Raw genomic sequence first — 14,840 nt, 5'->3', positions numbered from 1 at the left:
TCACCAAAACCTCCACCTCCTGGGTTCAAGCGATTCTCCTGCCTCAGCCTCCCGAGTAGCTGGGATTACAGGCACCCGCCACCACACCCAGCTAATTTTTGTATTTTTAGTAGAGATGGGGTTTCACCATGTTGGCAAAGCTGGCCTTGAACTTTTTTTTTTTGTTTTGAGACAGAGTCTTGCTCTGTCGCCCAGGCTGGAGTGCAGTGGCGCTATCTCAGCTCACTGCAAGCTCCGCCTCCCGGGTTCACACCATTCTCCTGCCTCAGCCTCCCAAGTAGCTGGGACTACAGGCGCCTGCCACCATGCCCGCCAGGTGCATGCCAAAGTGTTGGGATTACAGGCATGAGCACTGTGCCCGGCCAGTCTTGAACTCTTGACCTCAGGTGATCCATCCACCTCGGCCTCCCAGAGTGCTGAGATTACAGACGTGAGCCACCGGCCTCACATCCCACTTATTTTTAATTTTTGTTTTTTGTAGAGACAGGGTCTTGCTATGTTGCCCAGGCTGGTCTCATACTGTGGACCTCAGCCTCCCAAAGCACTGTGGTTACAGGCATGAGGCACCACATCTGGCCAGGGCGTGGACATCTTTGGGGCCACTGTTCTGCCCACCTACCAATCAATGGAATAGAATGGAGAGTCAAGAAGTAAACTCAGGCACGGTGGCTCACGCCTGTAATCCTAGCACTTTGGGAAGCCGAGGCAGGCAGATTGCTTGAGGTCAGGGGTTCAAGACCAGCCTGGGTAACAGAGCAAGATCCCATCTCTACAAAACAATTTAAAGAAAGTAGTCAGGTATGGCACCTGTGGTCCCAGCTACTTGGGAGGCTGAGGTGGGAGGATCACCTGAGCCCAGGAGTTCAAGGCTACAGTGAGCTGTGATTGACCCACTGCAATCCAGCCTGGGTGACAGAGTGAGACACTGTCTCAATCAATCGAATAAAGAAGTAAACACCTGCTTTCTCCTTAGCAAGTACCCCCGTGGAACCCAGATCAAACGCATTCGTTCGCCACTGGTCTCTCTCCAGCACCGGAGGAGCGTGAGCCCCAGGGGCACGGACTTGTACTGTTTTCTGCTGTGTCACTGATGAGGAAGCTGAGGCCCAGCGGTGAGCAATTGGCATGAGGCGGCAGAGAACCAGGAGGGCTCCTGGGCTCTCAGCCCCACCCACCAGGGTGTCTGGCCGGTCAGAGAAGTGGGAGTGACTGAGTGGAAGGGGCCCCAGAAGGGCGGGGCAGTCAGACACAGGCCAGGCGGCAGAAAATCAGCAGATTTATTGAGGCAGCAGCGGCAGTGGGGAGCAGGGGTGTGGGGAGGGGGCAGGCCTCCCCAGGCCTTTCCCAGGCACGCAGTGTGCACAGTCAGAGGGGGACGCGCAGGGACTGTGCTGTGGGCGCCGACGGTCAGCTGAGATCAGTCTGTCCGAAGCCAGCAGCCCTTCTCCTCCACCTCCTTGGTCACCACCAGCAGCACCTCACACAGGCCCTGGGCCAGCGCAGTCGCCAGGAAGGCCCTGGGTGGGAGAAATGGGGAGACTGAGGCTCAGCCAGCCTGGGCATTCCCTCTGGGGAGTGGGGTTTCAGGCCCCTGGTCTTGGAATCACCTCTGCGGGGCTCACCTGACTCCGTCCTCGTCCCCCAGGGCCTCGGGCGCCCGCAGCTTGGAGTCCAGGTTGTAGTAGATGCCATCCACCTGGCGCAGGGCCACCCAGTGCCGCCGGCGTAGCGGCAGTGACAGCAGCCCCAGAGACACGGGCGAGGGCAGGTTCAGGATTAGTCCCAGCACCTGGGGCAGGGCCAGCTGGGACAGGGGCCTGTGCGGGCAGGGAGGGGACACCGCCATCAGGGCCTGCTCTGCCCACCGGTGAAATGTGGCTGACCATGTGGGGCCCAGGCTGGCGGCGGTGGGGGCCTCCTGAGCCCACCCAGAGGTGTTCCTTAATCAGCCACTCTGGTTCCCAACACTCTCCGTTCACCCGCCCACTCAAACCTCCCACCCATGCAGCCGCCCAACCAGACCTCCCACCCATCCACCCACCATTCACCCAACTCACATCGGCCCTTCACCAACCACTATCACCCTGTCTGTCCAGCCACCCACCCACCAACTTACTCCTCACACAGCCACCCAGGATCCAGGCATGATCCGCCCACCCCACCGGGCCTCCCAGCCACCAGCCAACTTCCCAACAACAATTCACACGCTCACCTCCATCTATGCATTCACCTCCCCGCCACCATCACCATCCAACTAGCCATCTACTGTCCACCACCCAGCCACCACCCAGCCAGCCATTCACCCAACAGTGGACTCACCATGCCCCCAGTCCTCACCCACTCTTGGCCCACCTGCCATTGGTCTACCCCTCATCCACCAGCCACACACCTGGCCACTGGCCAGCCAGCCATCAAAACCTCCCATTCATCCACCCAACTCCCCAGCCTCCTGTGTGTTGTCCACTGACCATGAACACCCAATCCCCTCACTCCCCCTCACCCAACACATCCAACCACCTACTCAGCATTCACCCGGTAACCATCATCCACCCAGCGTCTCAGCCTGTCGACCGCCTGATCTCCCCCACTAACCCATCAGCGCCAGCCTTCCCGCATTCATGCCAGCCCCCCGGCCACATTCCCCTCCCTGACCCCCCAACAGGCTCACACGACAGGGTGCCCTCTGTGCCCGGCCTAGGATGTGCTGTGCGGCTCTGGGGCCTACCTCCTCCTGTCCCACCACACGGCGGCCAGGCCCAGCCCCTGCAGAGCGGCCATGATCACGTTGACGTCATAGTTGCCGGTGCCCAGGAGGCTGCGATGAGGGTTCAGCCGGGAGTCTGGGGCCAACCTGGTAGTGGGGGTGGCCAGGGTTTAGCTGGGGACCCGTGGAAAGGCCGCCCCACAAAATGGGGGTGCCAGGGGCCACAAGTTGCCTCAGCCTTTGACTCTCCCCGCTTCAGACCCCACAACTCATCCACCCTCAAGTCCTGTCTCTCCTGCCCCAACTCTGCCCTGTCCCCAAGGCCCCAGTTGGGCTCTGTCTTCTCCCCCAGCCTCCAGCCTCCCTCCAGTCCATTCCCACGTGGCCCTGGCCCTCCCCTGCTCACAGCTCTCCCATAGCTCCCCAGCGCCCTGGACAAAGTCCCTGTCCCTCCGCCAGTCCCTTCCTCTGTCCTTGAAGACCCGCCTCAGATGTCAGATCCTCTGAGAGGAGACTCCTGACCTTCAGGCTGGGTCGGCGCCCTGTCTGGGCTCCCCCAGTGAACTGAGCTACCTCAACGATGACAGCTGCCCGCATCACCCTCATTTAACACTGCTTGCTTCTCCCATGGCGTTGCCCTCACCACTGCCCTGCTCACAGCCCACTCTGCTGCCTCATTTCCCCCAGGACAGAGTCCCACAAGGCCCTGCGTGGTCTGGCCCTGGTGGCTTCACCTCAGAGCCTCAGCACCCTCCTTCCTGGCCCCCTGGCCCCAGCCACATCCCCGGTGCCCACCGCCCCCCGCCCCACCCCTGCCAACCTTTCCTCCAGCTCTTCCCCTGCCCAGGAAGGCTCTTCCGCCTGTCACCACTTGTCTCTGGGCCCTGCCTCTGAACAGCTGCACCTCTGCTCCCTATCTGGGCCCTGGGCAGGCAGGGCATGGGAGGAAAAGGCTTGTGTGTGTGTGTTTCCCTCGCCACCCTCAGGCTGGCACTTGAGTCTGAGTCATCTCAGGGTCTCCAACATGGCTTTGGTATGAAAGAGCTGGTGGGTCCTTGTTCTGAACGACAGAGGAGATGAATAAATACCATAATGATCAGTCTGAGGGGCTGGGACTCAGGATGTCCAGCAGCCAGAGGCGGCTTTGAGCAAGAGACAGGAGAGGCAGGCCCATCTCCAGGTGTAGAAAGACTCTAGGATCAGTGGGGACTGAAGGCAGGGACAGACTGGAGGCCACGGGCAGGTTGGGCAGGAGAGGATCAGGCCTGAGCTGGGGCCAGGGACGTGGGGACAGAGAGGAGGGAGTAAGAGATGATAAAGGATGGATTTTTGTTTGTTTGTTTGTTTTTTTGAGACACAGTCTTGCTCTGTTGCCTGGCTCACTGAAACCTCCATCTCCCAGGTTCAAGCAATTCTCTCACCTCAGCCTCCAGAGTAGCTGGGACTACAGACGTGTGCCACCACGCCCAGCTAATTTTTTTTTTAATTTTTTAGTAGAGACAGGGTTTTGCCCTGTTGGCCAGGCTGGTCTGGAACTCCTGACTTCAAGTGATCCACCTGCCTCGGCCTCCCAAAGTGTTGGGATTACAGACGTGAGCCACTGCACCCGGCCAAGGAGCGAGGTTGGACATCATGAATAGTGAAGAGGAACATTCCGTGCTGGCAGAGAAGGAAGCCACACCAGGCAGAAAGAAGTACCTGGAAGCCCAGAGGCTGCACAGGAGGGCTCACGGGAGTGGAGAGTCTGGTTTGAGGGGGGCTGTGAGGGCTGAAGCTGCAGAGGCAGGCTCAGCGTCTGCTATCAGGAGGGCCCTGAGTAGGGCGGGGGCGTGTTTAGGATGGACTGGAGAGCTGTGACAGGGCCCAGATAAGAGATGCCTGAAACTGAGTGAGCCTGTAATCCCAGCTACTGGGGAGGCTGAGGTGTGAGGATCACAAGCTCAGGAGTTCAAGACCAGCCTGAGCAGCACAGCCAGACGTTGTCTCTAAAGAAAGAAAGGACCACCGGATTGGGGCCTGGCTGGGGCTGAGGCCATATTGACAGACAGGCACAGGAGGCAACATCTCCCCGGAGTCCCAGCGTCTGGCTTAGGCAAGTGAGCTGGGGACAGAAGAAAGCCCCCAGGCTCAGCGCCTGCTTGGTGGCGAGACCCAGGTGGGTGGCTGTGTCAGAGCCCTGCTGCTCCAGGGGCCGGGGTGGGTGACGGTCACCTCTTGCAGATCTCATCGGCAGCCTCCTGGCTAAAGAGCTGCTGCTGCAGAACGTTGTTGAGGGCGTGGACGGCACATAGCTCCAGGCGCTGCCGTTCGTGGTACACAGAGGGTGGGCTCGGCTGTGCTCCCGGGGCCTGGGACATGCCGTCCTCGGCTCCTGCTGGGGGTTGGGAGGGGAAGAAGGTCCTCAGGGGCCCGGGATCTAGAGCTCCAACCTCCCAGCAGGCCTTTGGGGCATCGCCATTGATTGAGCTGGGGCTCCGGGCAGCCCGGGAGGACACTGGGCCCCTGACCCCGCTCCCTGGGTCTCCTGACAGTACACGTCCCTCCATCCCCTCTTCCTATTCCTACGAAAAAGGCTGTCTCCTCTGCTCCCCTAGCAACAGAGAACCACCCCCACCAGGTCTCTAAGTAAAAGGGTGCCTATCATGGTCACCTAGCAACAGAGGAACCCGCCTCCCCTGTCCCTAGGTAACCGGGCGCTCTGTGGTTACCTAGCAACAGAGCCCCTTCCCCACGGCACTAGGTAACAAAGTCTGTCCTCCGAGCACCTAGCAATAGAGAGTCCTCCTCCCCTGTCTCTAGGTGATAGGGTCCCCTCCGGTCTCCTAGCAACAGAAGACTACCCTTCCCCGGTCGTGAAGCAGCCAGGCTCTCTGCTCTTGTCACCTGGCAACGGGGCCCCCTCCCCAGTCACTAAGCAACAGGAGTTCCTTTTCCTATACCCGGCAACCAGGCCCCTTCCCCGGACACCAAGGAATGGAGCCCTTCACCGACACGCACCCCAACCACGGCGCTCGCCCTTTGCCTGGCAACGCCCCTCACCCCGCCTGCCTCTCCGCTCCACCGAGCCAAGGGCTTCCGCATCCCCTTCCTGGGTTGCGGCTCTGTGCTCCGAGTGCGGGGCGGGCAGCACCGCGCTGACTGGGCAGGCGGGACGGACTACAGCTCCCGGTGATCCCTGCGCGCCGGACTACGACTCCCGTGGGGCCCCGCGGGACCCCTCCTCCCCAGCGAACGCCCGGGCCGCGCGGCCTTGAAGTCCGCCGTCGGGCCTAGAAAATGCTGCACTACAACTTCCGTCGGGCTCCGCAGCAAGTCCCGGAAGTGTGCCTCAGATGCCCTCCCTTCGCGTACGGCCGCGCCCACTACCGCTCAGAGCTTCTAGGAAATATAGTGCGTACGCTCTCGCGATAGCTTCCCGGCGCCGCGCTCTCGTGGGCGGTCGCCCCCTGCGATGGCGTCATGCGCGGTGCGCAGACGCAGCGTGACGTCACAGAAGGAAAACAGGGACCAGGGACGCCAGGCGGTGCAGGGGGAGACAGCGGTGATCTTTACTGAGTCAGAAGGGAGATCCTGGGGAAGTGGGGCAAGGCAGGGGTGGGATAGTGGTAGTGAGAGGCCAGTAAGATGATCTCGTCTCGGGAGGGAGAAGGCTTCTCAGCAGAGATGGATCCCCGGCCTGGAGGGGAGCTGGCAGCAGGCTGCGGGGAGAGAGGGGAATGAGCGAGTGAGACAGAGGAGAGATGAGGAGACAGACACCTGGGGGAGGCAATGGTGGGAGGAGGGGACAGGCCTGGGGGGCGGTGGAGGAAGACCCAGAGAGAGCGGGACAGAGCCCTGGGGGTGGACACAGACAGAGAGAGTCCTCATCAGAGGCGGGCACAGAGACTCAGAGAGGGGACGCGGACAGAGATGGAGACATCTACGGTGCCAGGATTCCAAGTCGTGGACAGAGGTTAAGGAAATAAAGGTCAGAAATAAAGGTCAACAAATACAGAACCAGAGCTGCAGAACTAGCGAGAGCCCGGGATCCCTAAGCTCTGCAGAACACAGGAGCCCAGGGCCGGGGGAGAGGGGCCTGGCCGCACCCAGGAGGCTCCGCCAGAAGGCCGTGACGGTGGCGGAGCCGGTTACCGCGCCTGGCTCGGCAGGGTTCTCTCTGTGGGTGTGCACAGCAAAGCTTCGGCCTGTGGGGCCCGGGTGTCCGCTCAGCTCTACATCCACCACGTGCATGTCCGTGAGGCTGGGACAAGTGGGGCGGTCAGTCTGGTTAGCCTGGACTCAGCCCAACACCCTGCTCACTCTGCTCACCTGAGATCAGCCACAAGCACAGCAGTCACCCCATCGAAGCCCAGGCTGGGGGCAGCCAGGGCAGCCGCCGCCATGGTGTTGGAATTTCGGGGGGCAAAGGGGCAGAGCCCACGGACAGGGCCTTCGTAGAGCACAGTGCGAGGCCCGGTGCTGTGGGCTGCAGCCAGGGGTCCCTCGAGCCGGAAGCCATCGGGGTGTGTGGCCATGGTGACACGAAGGCTCTGGAAGCAAGAGTCCAGGTTAGGGGGAGTGGGGTCTTTGCAGGCCTCCCCTGGTTCCTGGGGAGCCCAGCAGGTCCTCACCCGGAGGTCCCCAGCTGCATCCAATCTCGTGATGTCCTCGGTGCCCCACAGGGCCCCTCGGGCCACAAACACGGCATGGTTCCAGTGCTGTGAGGCCTCCAAGAGCTGCCGCTCTGTGGTCTGGTCGCTTAGAGCTGAGGGGGACCCCACCTGGGGTGGATGAAGGAGGAGAGGGTTGAGGTCAGGGAAGGATATCCACTTTAGGGTGGGGTGAGACCAAGACACAAGGGGTAGGGCTGTGTGTGAATGGTTGGGGTGGGGCTTACCAGGAGATTGGCATGGCGCAGGATTTGTGCCCCAGATTCATGGATTATTTTGGGATGGGCCACTTCCACAACCAGATCAGGGTGCCTGGGAGAGGGGAAAGAAGGCACAGGGTCTTGGAGACGTATTAGGCCTCTTCTTCCCAAAGTTCCCTCTGAGTCTACTGAGGGCTGCCCCTCTTTTCCCTGGCCTGGAGGAGAAATGAGATGAATGGGCTCGTCCCGTTTCACATTTGCTTGAACCAAGGCCCAGAGAGGGTCAGGGAATCCCTGAGATCACACAGTGGCTAAGAGGGCCAGGACAGGAGCTTCAGGGAGCTCCACTCACTCATGGCAAGGTCACTGACCTTTCCCCCAGGGCAGCAAGCTTCTGGAGCTGCAGGGAAGGGGGCACGCTCCCTGCCATTCGTCCTGGGTCACGATTCCAGACAAAAACAAGTTCTAGGCCAAGTTCTGGTCCCTGAGCCAACAGGCGGGAGACGAGGGACTGTCCTGAGGAGAAGGAAAGGAGAGGGCTAGAGATCCAGAGAGAGGGGGACAGAGGCCCAGAGAGAGTGGGGAACAGAGGCTTAGAGAGAGGAGGTGAGGACAGAGACTCGGGGAGACAGATGGGGCCGGGGGCAGAGATTCAGAGGGACAGGAGGACACAGGCCCAGAGAGAGAGGAGGTGGGGACAGACTCAGATGTGGGGGGGAGGGGCCCTGAGAGAAGGGAGACAGAGACGGAGAGGACAGAGACTCGGGGTGGGGTTGCGGTGGGCAGACCCACAGACACAGCTAGCGGCAGATGGAGACAGAGAAAAGTGTCTGTGGAGGGCAGAGAGCCTTGGGGGCTTTAGGAAGGGGCTTGGGGAAGGAGGCCCAGGATGGTCATGGACTCACCGAGGCGGCCGTAGCCCACCACGCCCACCCTCCATGGGCCCTTGTCGGCCATGGCCCTGAGTGTGGTGTCTGTGGCCCGGCTCCCTGGGCTGCTGGCTGCCCCCTGCACGAGGCCTGGGCAGCTGCTGCTCTTTGGACATCTGACCCTTGAGCCTCTGGGCTCAGTGTTCCCCCTGCCCCGCAGACCCAGTGTGGGGGCATGGGCCTGCTGGAGTGGAGGCGGGACAACCCTTCCCTGTACTCTGTCCACTTTCCTGGGCCCGGCACAGTGATCACGGTGACCGGGGGTTCCGGGAGCCCTGTGTGCCCCCCTTTCCCCTATAGCACACCCTTCTTGCTCCCTGCTGATGTGGAAAATTTCCTCTGCAGTCCCCTGCCCCCTATCTGGCTGGCCAGGTTGTCATGGAAACTGCATCTTGCTTTGGGTGGGGAGAAGAGATGGTGACAGGGACTCTGGGCTCTGTCCCCTCGCGCACACCTCTCCTCCTCGTCCTCAGGTGGCCAAGGTCTGAGGGAGGCTTCAAGCTGGCCGTGCCCCCAGCCCTCCCGGAGGCAGCGGGAGCCCTGGTTGCAGCTTCTCCTCGATGTGCCCTTGCCTCAGCGGGTCCAATCTCCCTAGCCCCGCAGCACGGTCCCCTTCCTGCAGCCTCCGCCCCCGTCCACAGCCTCCCTCCGCTCTGATCATCCTTCGGTTCACCTTGACTTGCCACCTTTCACTCTGTCCCCCATCGTGCCACCAGCTGCCTCCCATGTGACATTCTCACTCCCACGTCCGTCCCTCCTGTTCCCCAGCTTGCATCAGCCCAGGAGAAGCCTTCGAGGCCTGGAGAGGCCAAGCACCCCCAACACGAGCCCCAGCCACTGTGCCTCGAGGGTGCCTGGCATCGGAAATGGCGCAGGCTGCGGCAGCGCGGGCTCCCTGCCCCCAGCCACCACCTGGTACCCGCTGCAGTGTTTCCATGGCAACCAGGATTGGCGCTGGAAAGAGGCTGGAGAGAAAGAGAGCGTGAACGGGAGCATGGGGTGGGGGGACGGGCACCGGGTGGTGAGAGCCCCAAGTTGACAGGAGGAGAGAGGAGACAGACGCAGACAGAGAGGGGCCAAAACCCTGACACGGCGCCCAGAGGCTGCTGCTGCTGATAAAGGAGGAACTGACTTCCAGGGCCAGGAGCCCCGGGTGTGGGGGAGATAAGATGCCTGGGTGTAGAGAGATCCAGGAAGGGGGCAGGGGCCAGGCACCTCATGGAAGTGGGGGCCTCCCGCCATCCCCACCTTCTGACTCCTTCTGGGGCCTGAGTGTCCCCACAGTGCCCATAGCTGCCGTGTACGGAGCCCAGGCTGGGTCACTGCGAGGGGAGAAGGGGGCTGGGCGCAGGCCTGTGCGTCCTCAGGGCTGTGTCCCCGAAGCCACCTCAGCGTGGGAAGGTGCTAGAAGGCCCTGCATGGCTCTGTCACTCCCTGTGCCTCCCTCAGTGGCGTGAGATGGCAGCCCCGGCCAGCCCCAGCCCTCCAGGAGCTGCAACTCAGGCGCCTTGACCCCTGCAAGAGACATCATCACCCCTCCCCCAATCCCCTCAACTGCCCACTGTGCTGGCAACCCCCCCGGCCTGCTCGGGGCTTGCTCCCTGCTCTCTGAGGGCTCTGTTCCTGCCCTTCTGGGCGGCACTGTGGAGCCCCTGATGCCCCAGGCCCACCCGATCCGGCCCTCCAGCCTCCCACTGAACAGGCCAGAAATACAGCTCCTGTGCCCGAGGCCACAGCCCCAGCCTCCCACTTGGCCTCCCTCCCCTTCAGCGCCCATCTTCCGGAGCAGCCCTGAGGTCTGCAGTGGAGACACTCTGGATTGGGCCCTGTTGTGGGTTGGATTGTCGCCCAGAAAGGGAAGCACAGAAGTCCTGACCTCCAGGGCCTCAGAATGGGACCTTATTTGGGAATTGGGTTTTTGCCAAGGATGGAGCTGAGGTTATACTGGAGGTGGAGGCTCCTGGTCCAGTCTGCCCTCTGTCCTTGTAAGAGGGGAGGTTAGGCAGGCTGCAGTGGCTCACACCTATAATCCCAGCACTTTGGGAGGCTGAAGCAGGTGGATCACTTCAGGTCAGGAGTTCAGGTCACCTGGCCAACATGGTGAAACCCCTTCTGTACTAAAAGTACAAAAATTAGTTGGGTGTAATGGTAGGCGCGTGTAATCCTAGCTACTCAGGGGGCTGAGGGAGGAGATTCACTTGAGCCTGGGAGGCAGAGGCTTTGGTGCGCTGAAATTGTGCCGCTGCACTCCAGCGTGGACAACAGAGCGAGACTCTGTCTCAAAAAAAAAAAAAAAAAAAAAGTCAGGCACGGTGACTCATGCCTGTAATCGAGCACTTTGAGAGGCCGAGGCGAGTGGATCACCTGAGGTTAGGAGTTTGAAAGCAGCCTGGTCAATGTGGTGAAACCGGTCTCTACTAAAAATACAAAATTTAGCCAGGCGTGGTGGCGCATGCCTGTAATGCCAGCTACTTGGGAGGCTGAGGCAGGAGAATCACTTGAAGCTGAGAAGCAGAGGTTGCAGTGAGCCAAGATTGTGCCACTGCACTCCAGCCTGGGCGACAAGAATGAAACTCCATCTCAATTAAAAAAAAAAAAAAAAAAAGGCGGGGGAGTTGGACACAGACGCACACAGAGGGAAGAGATGAGAGGCTACAGGGGCAGGCGCTGGAAGACTGGGGTGATATAATACAGCCACCAGCCAGGACAGCCTGGGGCCACCAGAAGCTGGCGAGGCAGGAAGCCCCCCGAGGTACCCCCAGGTTTCAGAGAGAGCCTGGTCCACCTGGCACTTTGATCACATCCAGCCTCCGGGACTGTGGGACTATAGATTTCCTTTGTTCTAAGTTCCCACCCGGGTTTGGGTGTGGCGTGGCGGTGCTAGGGGAGGAGTTTAGGAGGAGAGGGAATCAGACCTTCTCTGGGGTCTCCAGCGTGAAGGCTGAAGGGCCTAAGACCACCCGGAGGTGTGCGGGGCCCACCCTCCCAACGGGGCTGCGAGGCTGGCTCTCCAGCCTCTCCTTCCGCCCCCACCCGCATTCACTTTGTTTTCTCTCCTCCGTGCTTTCATGACCGAAAAAAATATTTTTTTACTTTTTCCATGTTTTTTTTTTAAAGTAATTACAGAGCAGGTAGTCGTTGACGCAAACCTCCCTTCAGTATCAAAAGTGTCTGTGGGGCAGGTGGGGCTGGGGCGGGTGGAGGCTGCCACCCTCTGCCGACGACAGGGGCCGCCGGCCGGGAGCTCTGGCGACGTGTCCATCTCTTCAGTTTTGAGGGCGGAGGAGTGGGAGGGAGGGACGGGCGTCAAACTGCAAAAACTGAACCGTAAAAGGAGGGTGTCTGGGGCCGAGGGGAAAGGACACCCCTGGAAAAAGCTCCTGTCTCTCCTGGAAGGCGGCGGGCCGGGAACGCTTGGTCGGGAGAGCGAGGAGGAAACGCGGAGCGCGAGGAGGAAACGCCACTTCTCCTGGGTCCCACGTCCCCTCCCGTCACCGGGGATTGGCGGGGGTGAGCCGAGGACCCCAGAGACTCCGTTCCTGGAGCCCCACCCTGTCCTCACTAGGGGTCCGAGCCCCAGATGGGGCTGGAAGCCACCTCTCCCCAATTCCCTGCATGGTCCCAGAAGGTGGGCTGGGCTGTGGGAGGGAGGGGTCCCGGTCAGGCTGGGACCGGGGTGGGGGGCTCCATGCCCCTTGCCCGCCAGGCCCCACCGCCTCAGATCTGCGTCTCTTGCACGTTCTCCTTGGAGCCGCTCTTGAAGAGCAGAGGTTCGTGGATGGAGTTGAGGCCGGGCGGGCCTTTGCCCCCGCAGCCCCCGCCGCTGGGGTTGCTGCTGTAGTGCGCCTTGAAGGCGGCAGCCACGTAGTGGTGGTGGTTGAGGTGGTCTCGCTCCAGAGCGGGCAGGGCCAGGTGGCTGTCCCCGCCCACGCCACCCCCACCGGCCACGGCGGCCGCGGCGGCCACGGACACGGCCGAGGCGGCGGGCAGCTCGTCCTCCACGTTGATGATCTCCACGGTGCGCGTGGGCCCGTGGTGCTTGTGGAGCTGGTGCTGCTTGCGCAGCTTGTAGAAGGCCACGAGCATCACCGCGGCCATGAACGTGATGGCCACGAAGCAGCCAATGATGATCTTGGTGGTCTTCATGACGTCGTCCAGGTCCTTGAGGGCGTTCTCCGTCACATCCGTGATGGGCACCGTGAACGCCTTCTCCGTGGGCCGCGAGGAGCGCGGGGCGGGTGCCGTGGTAGACGACGAGGCAGGACCGGCCGCGTCCCCGGGCCGGCCCCCGCCCCAGACACCGTCCGTCGTGGGCCCCGGCGGTTCCTTCTCCGTCCCCCGCGGCTGCAGGGCCTCCTCTCCGGGCTGCGTCTCCAGGGTCTCCACGGTCACCGTGGTGAAGTAGGTGTAGCCGCCACTGCCCCCTCCAACACCACCACCGCCCCCAGGGCCGCCCCCGCCGCCGCCGGTGCCCCCGGCCGCCACGGGGTCCACGGCCGAGACGTTGAGCGTGGCCGAGGCGGTGGTGTTGCCGGCCGAGTTCGTCACCATGCACGTGTACTGGCCCGTGTCCTGCACGGTGACGTTGGTGAAGTTGAGCGTGCCGTCATGCAGGACGGAGATGCGCACGCGGTAGGAGCCGTGGGTCATGAGGGTGCCGTTGGGCGTCAGCCAGTTGACGGAGGTCATGGAGGTGCCCGTGCGGCATTTGAGCTCGGCAGCCATGCCCTCGGTGACGTTGAGGTCAGTGGGCGGCTCCACGATGACGGGCGCGTAGCAGGTGAAATGCGACTGGTCCAGCTCCCCAATGTAGCGCCCCTTGAGGCCGGCGGGCGCATGACAGCGGGCGCAGCACGTCGTGTTGCTGGGCACCGTCTCTTTGAGCCACCAGCTCAGCCAGAGCACGTCGCAGTTGCAATGCCAGGGGTTGTGGTTGAGGTGCACGCGCTCGAGGCGGTGCAGGGGCGTGAAGAGGTCGTGGGGCAGCGACATCAGGTTGTTGTGGGACAGGTTGAGCTCCTCCAGCGACTTGAGGTCGTCGAAGGCGTTGCGCTCGATGGTGGCTACCTGGGCGTGCATGAGCCACAGCTTGCGCAGACTGGTGAGACCCTGGAAGGAGCCCGGGCGGATCAGGTCCAGCCGGTTGCCCGACAGCTCCAGCTCCTCCAGGCGCACCAGGGCCGTCAGGTTGGGGATGTCCTTGAGGTTGCACATGCCCAGGTTGAGGTAGCGCAGGTTGACCAGCCCCTCGAAGGCCGCCTCCGAGATGTACTCCAGCCGCTTGAGCTCGCCCAGGTCCAGGCGCCGCAGCGAGGGCACGCGGTTGAAGGCGTACGAGGGGATGCTCTCGATGGGGTTGTTGCGCAGCCAGAGCTCCCGCAGCTTGGACAGGTACTCGAAGGCCTGCGTGGGCACCGTGGTCAGCCGGTTGTCAAAAAGCTCCAGCGTGTTGAGGCTGGGCAGCCCGTTGAAGGCACCCACCTCGATCTTGCGAACCAGGTTCTTGCTCAGCTGCAGAATCTCCAGGTGCCGCAAGTGCTTGAACGTGTCCGTCCGGATCACCTGGGGAGAGGGAGACACGGATCAGTCATGGAGATACTGACAAGGGCCGTGGGGGGATCACCAAGGTCCCGGGAGCAGGCGGGGTCGGGTGGCTGGATCTCCCGTGCTGTGCTGTGACAGTACGACCACATTGCAACATGGTTTGATGAGTTTCTTACGAAGTTAAAACTGGAGTCAAGGCTGGGTGCGGTGGCTCACGCCTGTAATCGCAGCACTTTGGGAGGCTGAGGCAGATGGATCACTTGAGGTCAGGAGTTCGAGTAAAACCCTGTCTCTACTAAAAATACAAAAATTAGCCAAGTGTGGTGGCGTGTGCCTGTAATCCCAGCTACTTGGGAGACTGAGGCACGAGAATCACTTGAACCCAGGAGGCGAAGTTTGCAGTGAGCCGAGATAGTGCCACTGCACTCCTGCCTGGGCAACAGAGCAAGACTCTGTGTAGAAATAAACAAAAAAACTGGATTCAAGAATTTTGGGGGACTAGGCACGGGGTGGCTCATGCCTATAATCCCAGCACTTTGGGAGGCTGAGGTGGGCAGATCACTTGAGCCCAGGAGATCAAGATCAGACTGGGCAACAGCACATAAACCCCATCTCTACAAAAATAAAAATAAAATAAAATAAAATAAACAAATTAGCCAGGCGTGGTGGCATGTGCCTGTTGTCCCTGCTACTAGGGAGGCTGAGGTGGGAGGATTGCGTGAGCCTGGAAAGGGAAGTCTGCAGTGAGCTCTGATCACGCTACTGCACTCTAGCCTGGGCAATGAAGTAAAACCCTGTCAAAAAAAAAAAAAAA

General features: G+C 61.3%; 3 protein-coding genes across 8 annotated transcripts in view; all 3 read right to left on the bottom strand.

Annotated features, from left to right (window-relative positions):
* Positions 1-1,259: 1,259 nt before the first annotated feature.
* On the bottom strand, positions 1,260-5,982 carry JOSD2 (Josephin domain containing 2). 5 transcript variants are annotated; one of them, XM_011965967.1, is made up of 5 exons: positions 5,744-5,982; positions 4,916-5,078; positions 2,726-2,851; positions 1,623-1,817; positions 1,260-1,517 (listed from the first exon to the last, which is right to left on the bottom strand). In XM_011965967.1, exons 2-5 carry the CDS (start codon positions 5,059-5,061, stop codon positions 1,418-1,420), a joined length of 567 nt encoding a protein of 188 aa, XP_011821357.1. In that variant the 5' UTR covers positions 5,062-5,078; positions 5,744-5,982; the 3' UTR covers positions 1,260-1,417. The 5 variants fall into 5 exon arrangements, with proteins under 5 accessions (XP_011821357.1, XP_011821358.1, XP_011821359.1 ...); XM_011965968.1 differs by having other exon boundaries at positions 4,916-5,075; XM_011965969.1 differs by having other exon boundaries at positions 5,702-5,780.
* Positions 5,983-6,228: 246 nt separating this feature from the next.
* Positions 6,229-9,379, bottom strand: ASPDH (aspartate dehydrogenase domain containing). 2 transcript variants are annotated; one of them, XM_011965965.1, is made up of 7 exons: positions 8,459-8,566; positions 7,925-8,069; positions 7,581-7,665; positions 7,315-7,464; positions 7,013-7,233; positions 6,790-6,944; positions 6,229-6,402 (listed from the first exon to the last, which is right to left on the bottom strand). In XM_011965965.1, the coding sequence occupies exons 1-7, from the start codon at positions 8,508-8,510 to the stop codon at positions 6,359-6,361; spliced, it is 852 nt and encodes a 283-aa protein (XP_011821355.1). In that variant the 5' UTR covers positions 8,511-8,566; the 3' UTR covers positions 6,229-6,358. The 2 variants fall into 2 exon arrangements, with proteins under 2 accessions (XP_011821355.1, XP_011821356.1); XM_011965966.1 differs by lacking the exons at positions 7,315-7,464; positions 7,925-8,069; positions 8,459-8,566 and adding an exon at positions 9,156-9,379.
* Positions 9,380-11,551: 2,172 nt separating this feature from the next.
* Positions 11,552-14,840, bottom strand: part of LRRC4B (leucine rich repeat containing 4B) — a 45,330-nt gene continuing 42,041 nt past the window's right edge. The window contains exon 3 of the mRNA XM_011965964.1: positions 11,552-14,044. Coding sequence (XP_011821354.1) covers positions 12,200-14,044 — 1,845 coding nt within the window. The 3' untranslated portion in view covers positions 11,552-12,199. The remainder of the gene's footprint in view (positions 14,045-14,840) is intronic.

This window comes from Mandrillus leucophaeus, unplaced genomic scaffold, assembly GCF_000951045.1.
Source record: "Mandrillus leucophaeus isolate KB7577 unplaced genomic scaffold, Mleu.le_1.0 Scaffold74, whole genome shotgun sequence".
NCBI classification, from domain to species: Eukaryota; Metazoa; Chordata; class Mammalia; order Primates; family Cercopithecidae; genus Mandrillus; species Mandrillus leucophaeus.
This window is presented reverse-complemented; position numbering and strand designations above follow the sequence as displayed.

What these genes read in the sequence shown, in the direction of transcription:
- JOSD2 (XM_011965967.1), bottom strand. Translation starts at nt 5,061, where the DNA reads ATGTCCCAGGCCCCGGGAGCACAGCCGAGCCCACCCTCTGTGTACCAC. An exon ending in GCCGATGAGATCTGCAAGAG is followed by an intron (nt 2,852 to 4,915) that starts GTGACCGTCACC and finishes CCCCACTACCAG; the next exon opens with GTTGGCCCCAGACTCCCGGC. An exon ending in GTGTGGTGGGACAGGAGGAG is followed by an intron (nt 1,818 to 2,725) that starts GTAGGCCCCAGA and finishes CTGCCCGCACAG; the next exon opens with GCCCCTGTCCCAGCTGGCCC.
- ASPDH (XM_011965965.1), bottom strand. Translation starts at nt 8,510, where the DNA reads ATGGCCGACAAGGGCCCATGGAGGGTGGGCGTGGTGGGCTACGGCCGC. An exon ending in GGTGGGCTACGGCCGCCTCG is followed by an intron (nt 8,070 to 8,458) that starts GTGAGTCCATGA and finishes CCTTCTCCTCAG; the next exon opens with GACAGTCCCTCGTCTCCCGC. An exon ending in GTGCTTGTGGCTGATCTCAG is followed by an intron (nt 6,945 to 7,012) that starts GTGAGCAGAGTG and finishes CACTTGTCCCAG; the next exon opens with CCTCACGGACATGCACGTGG.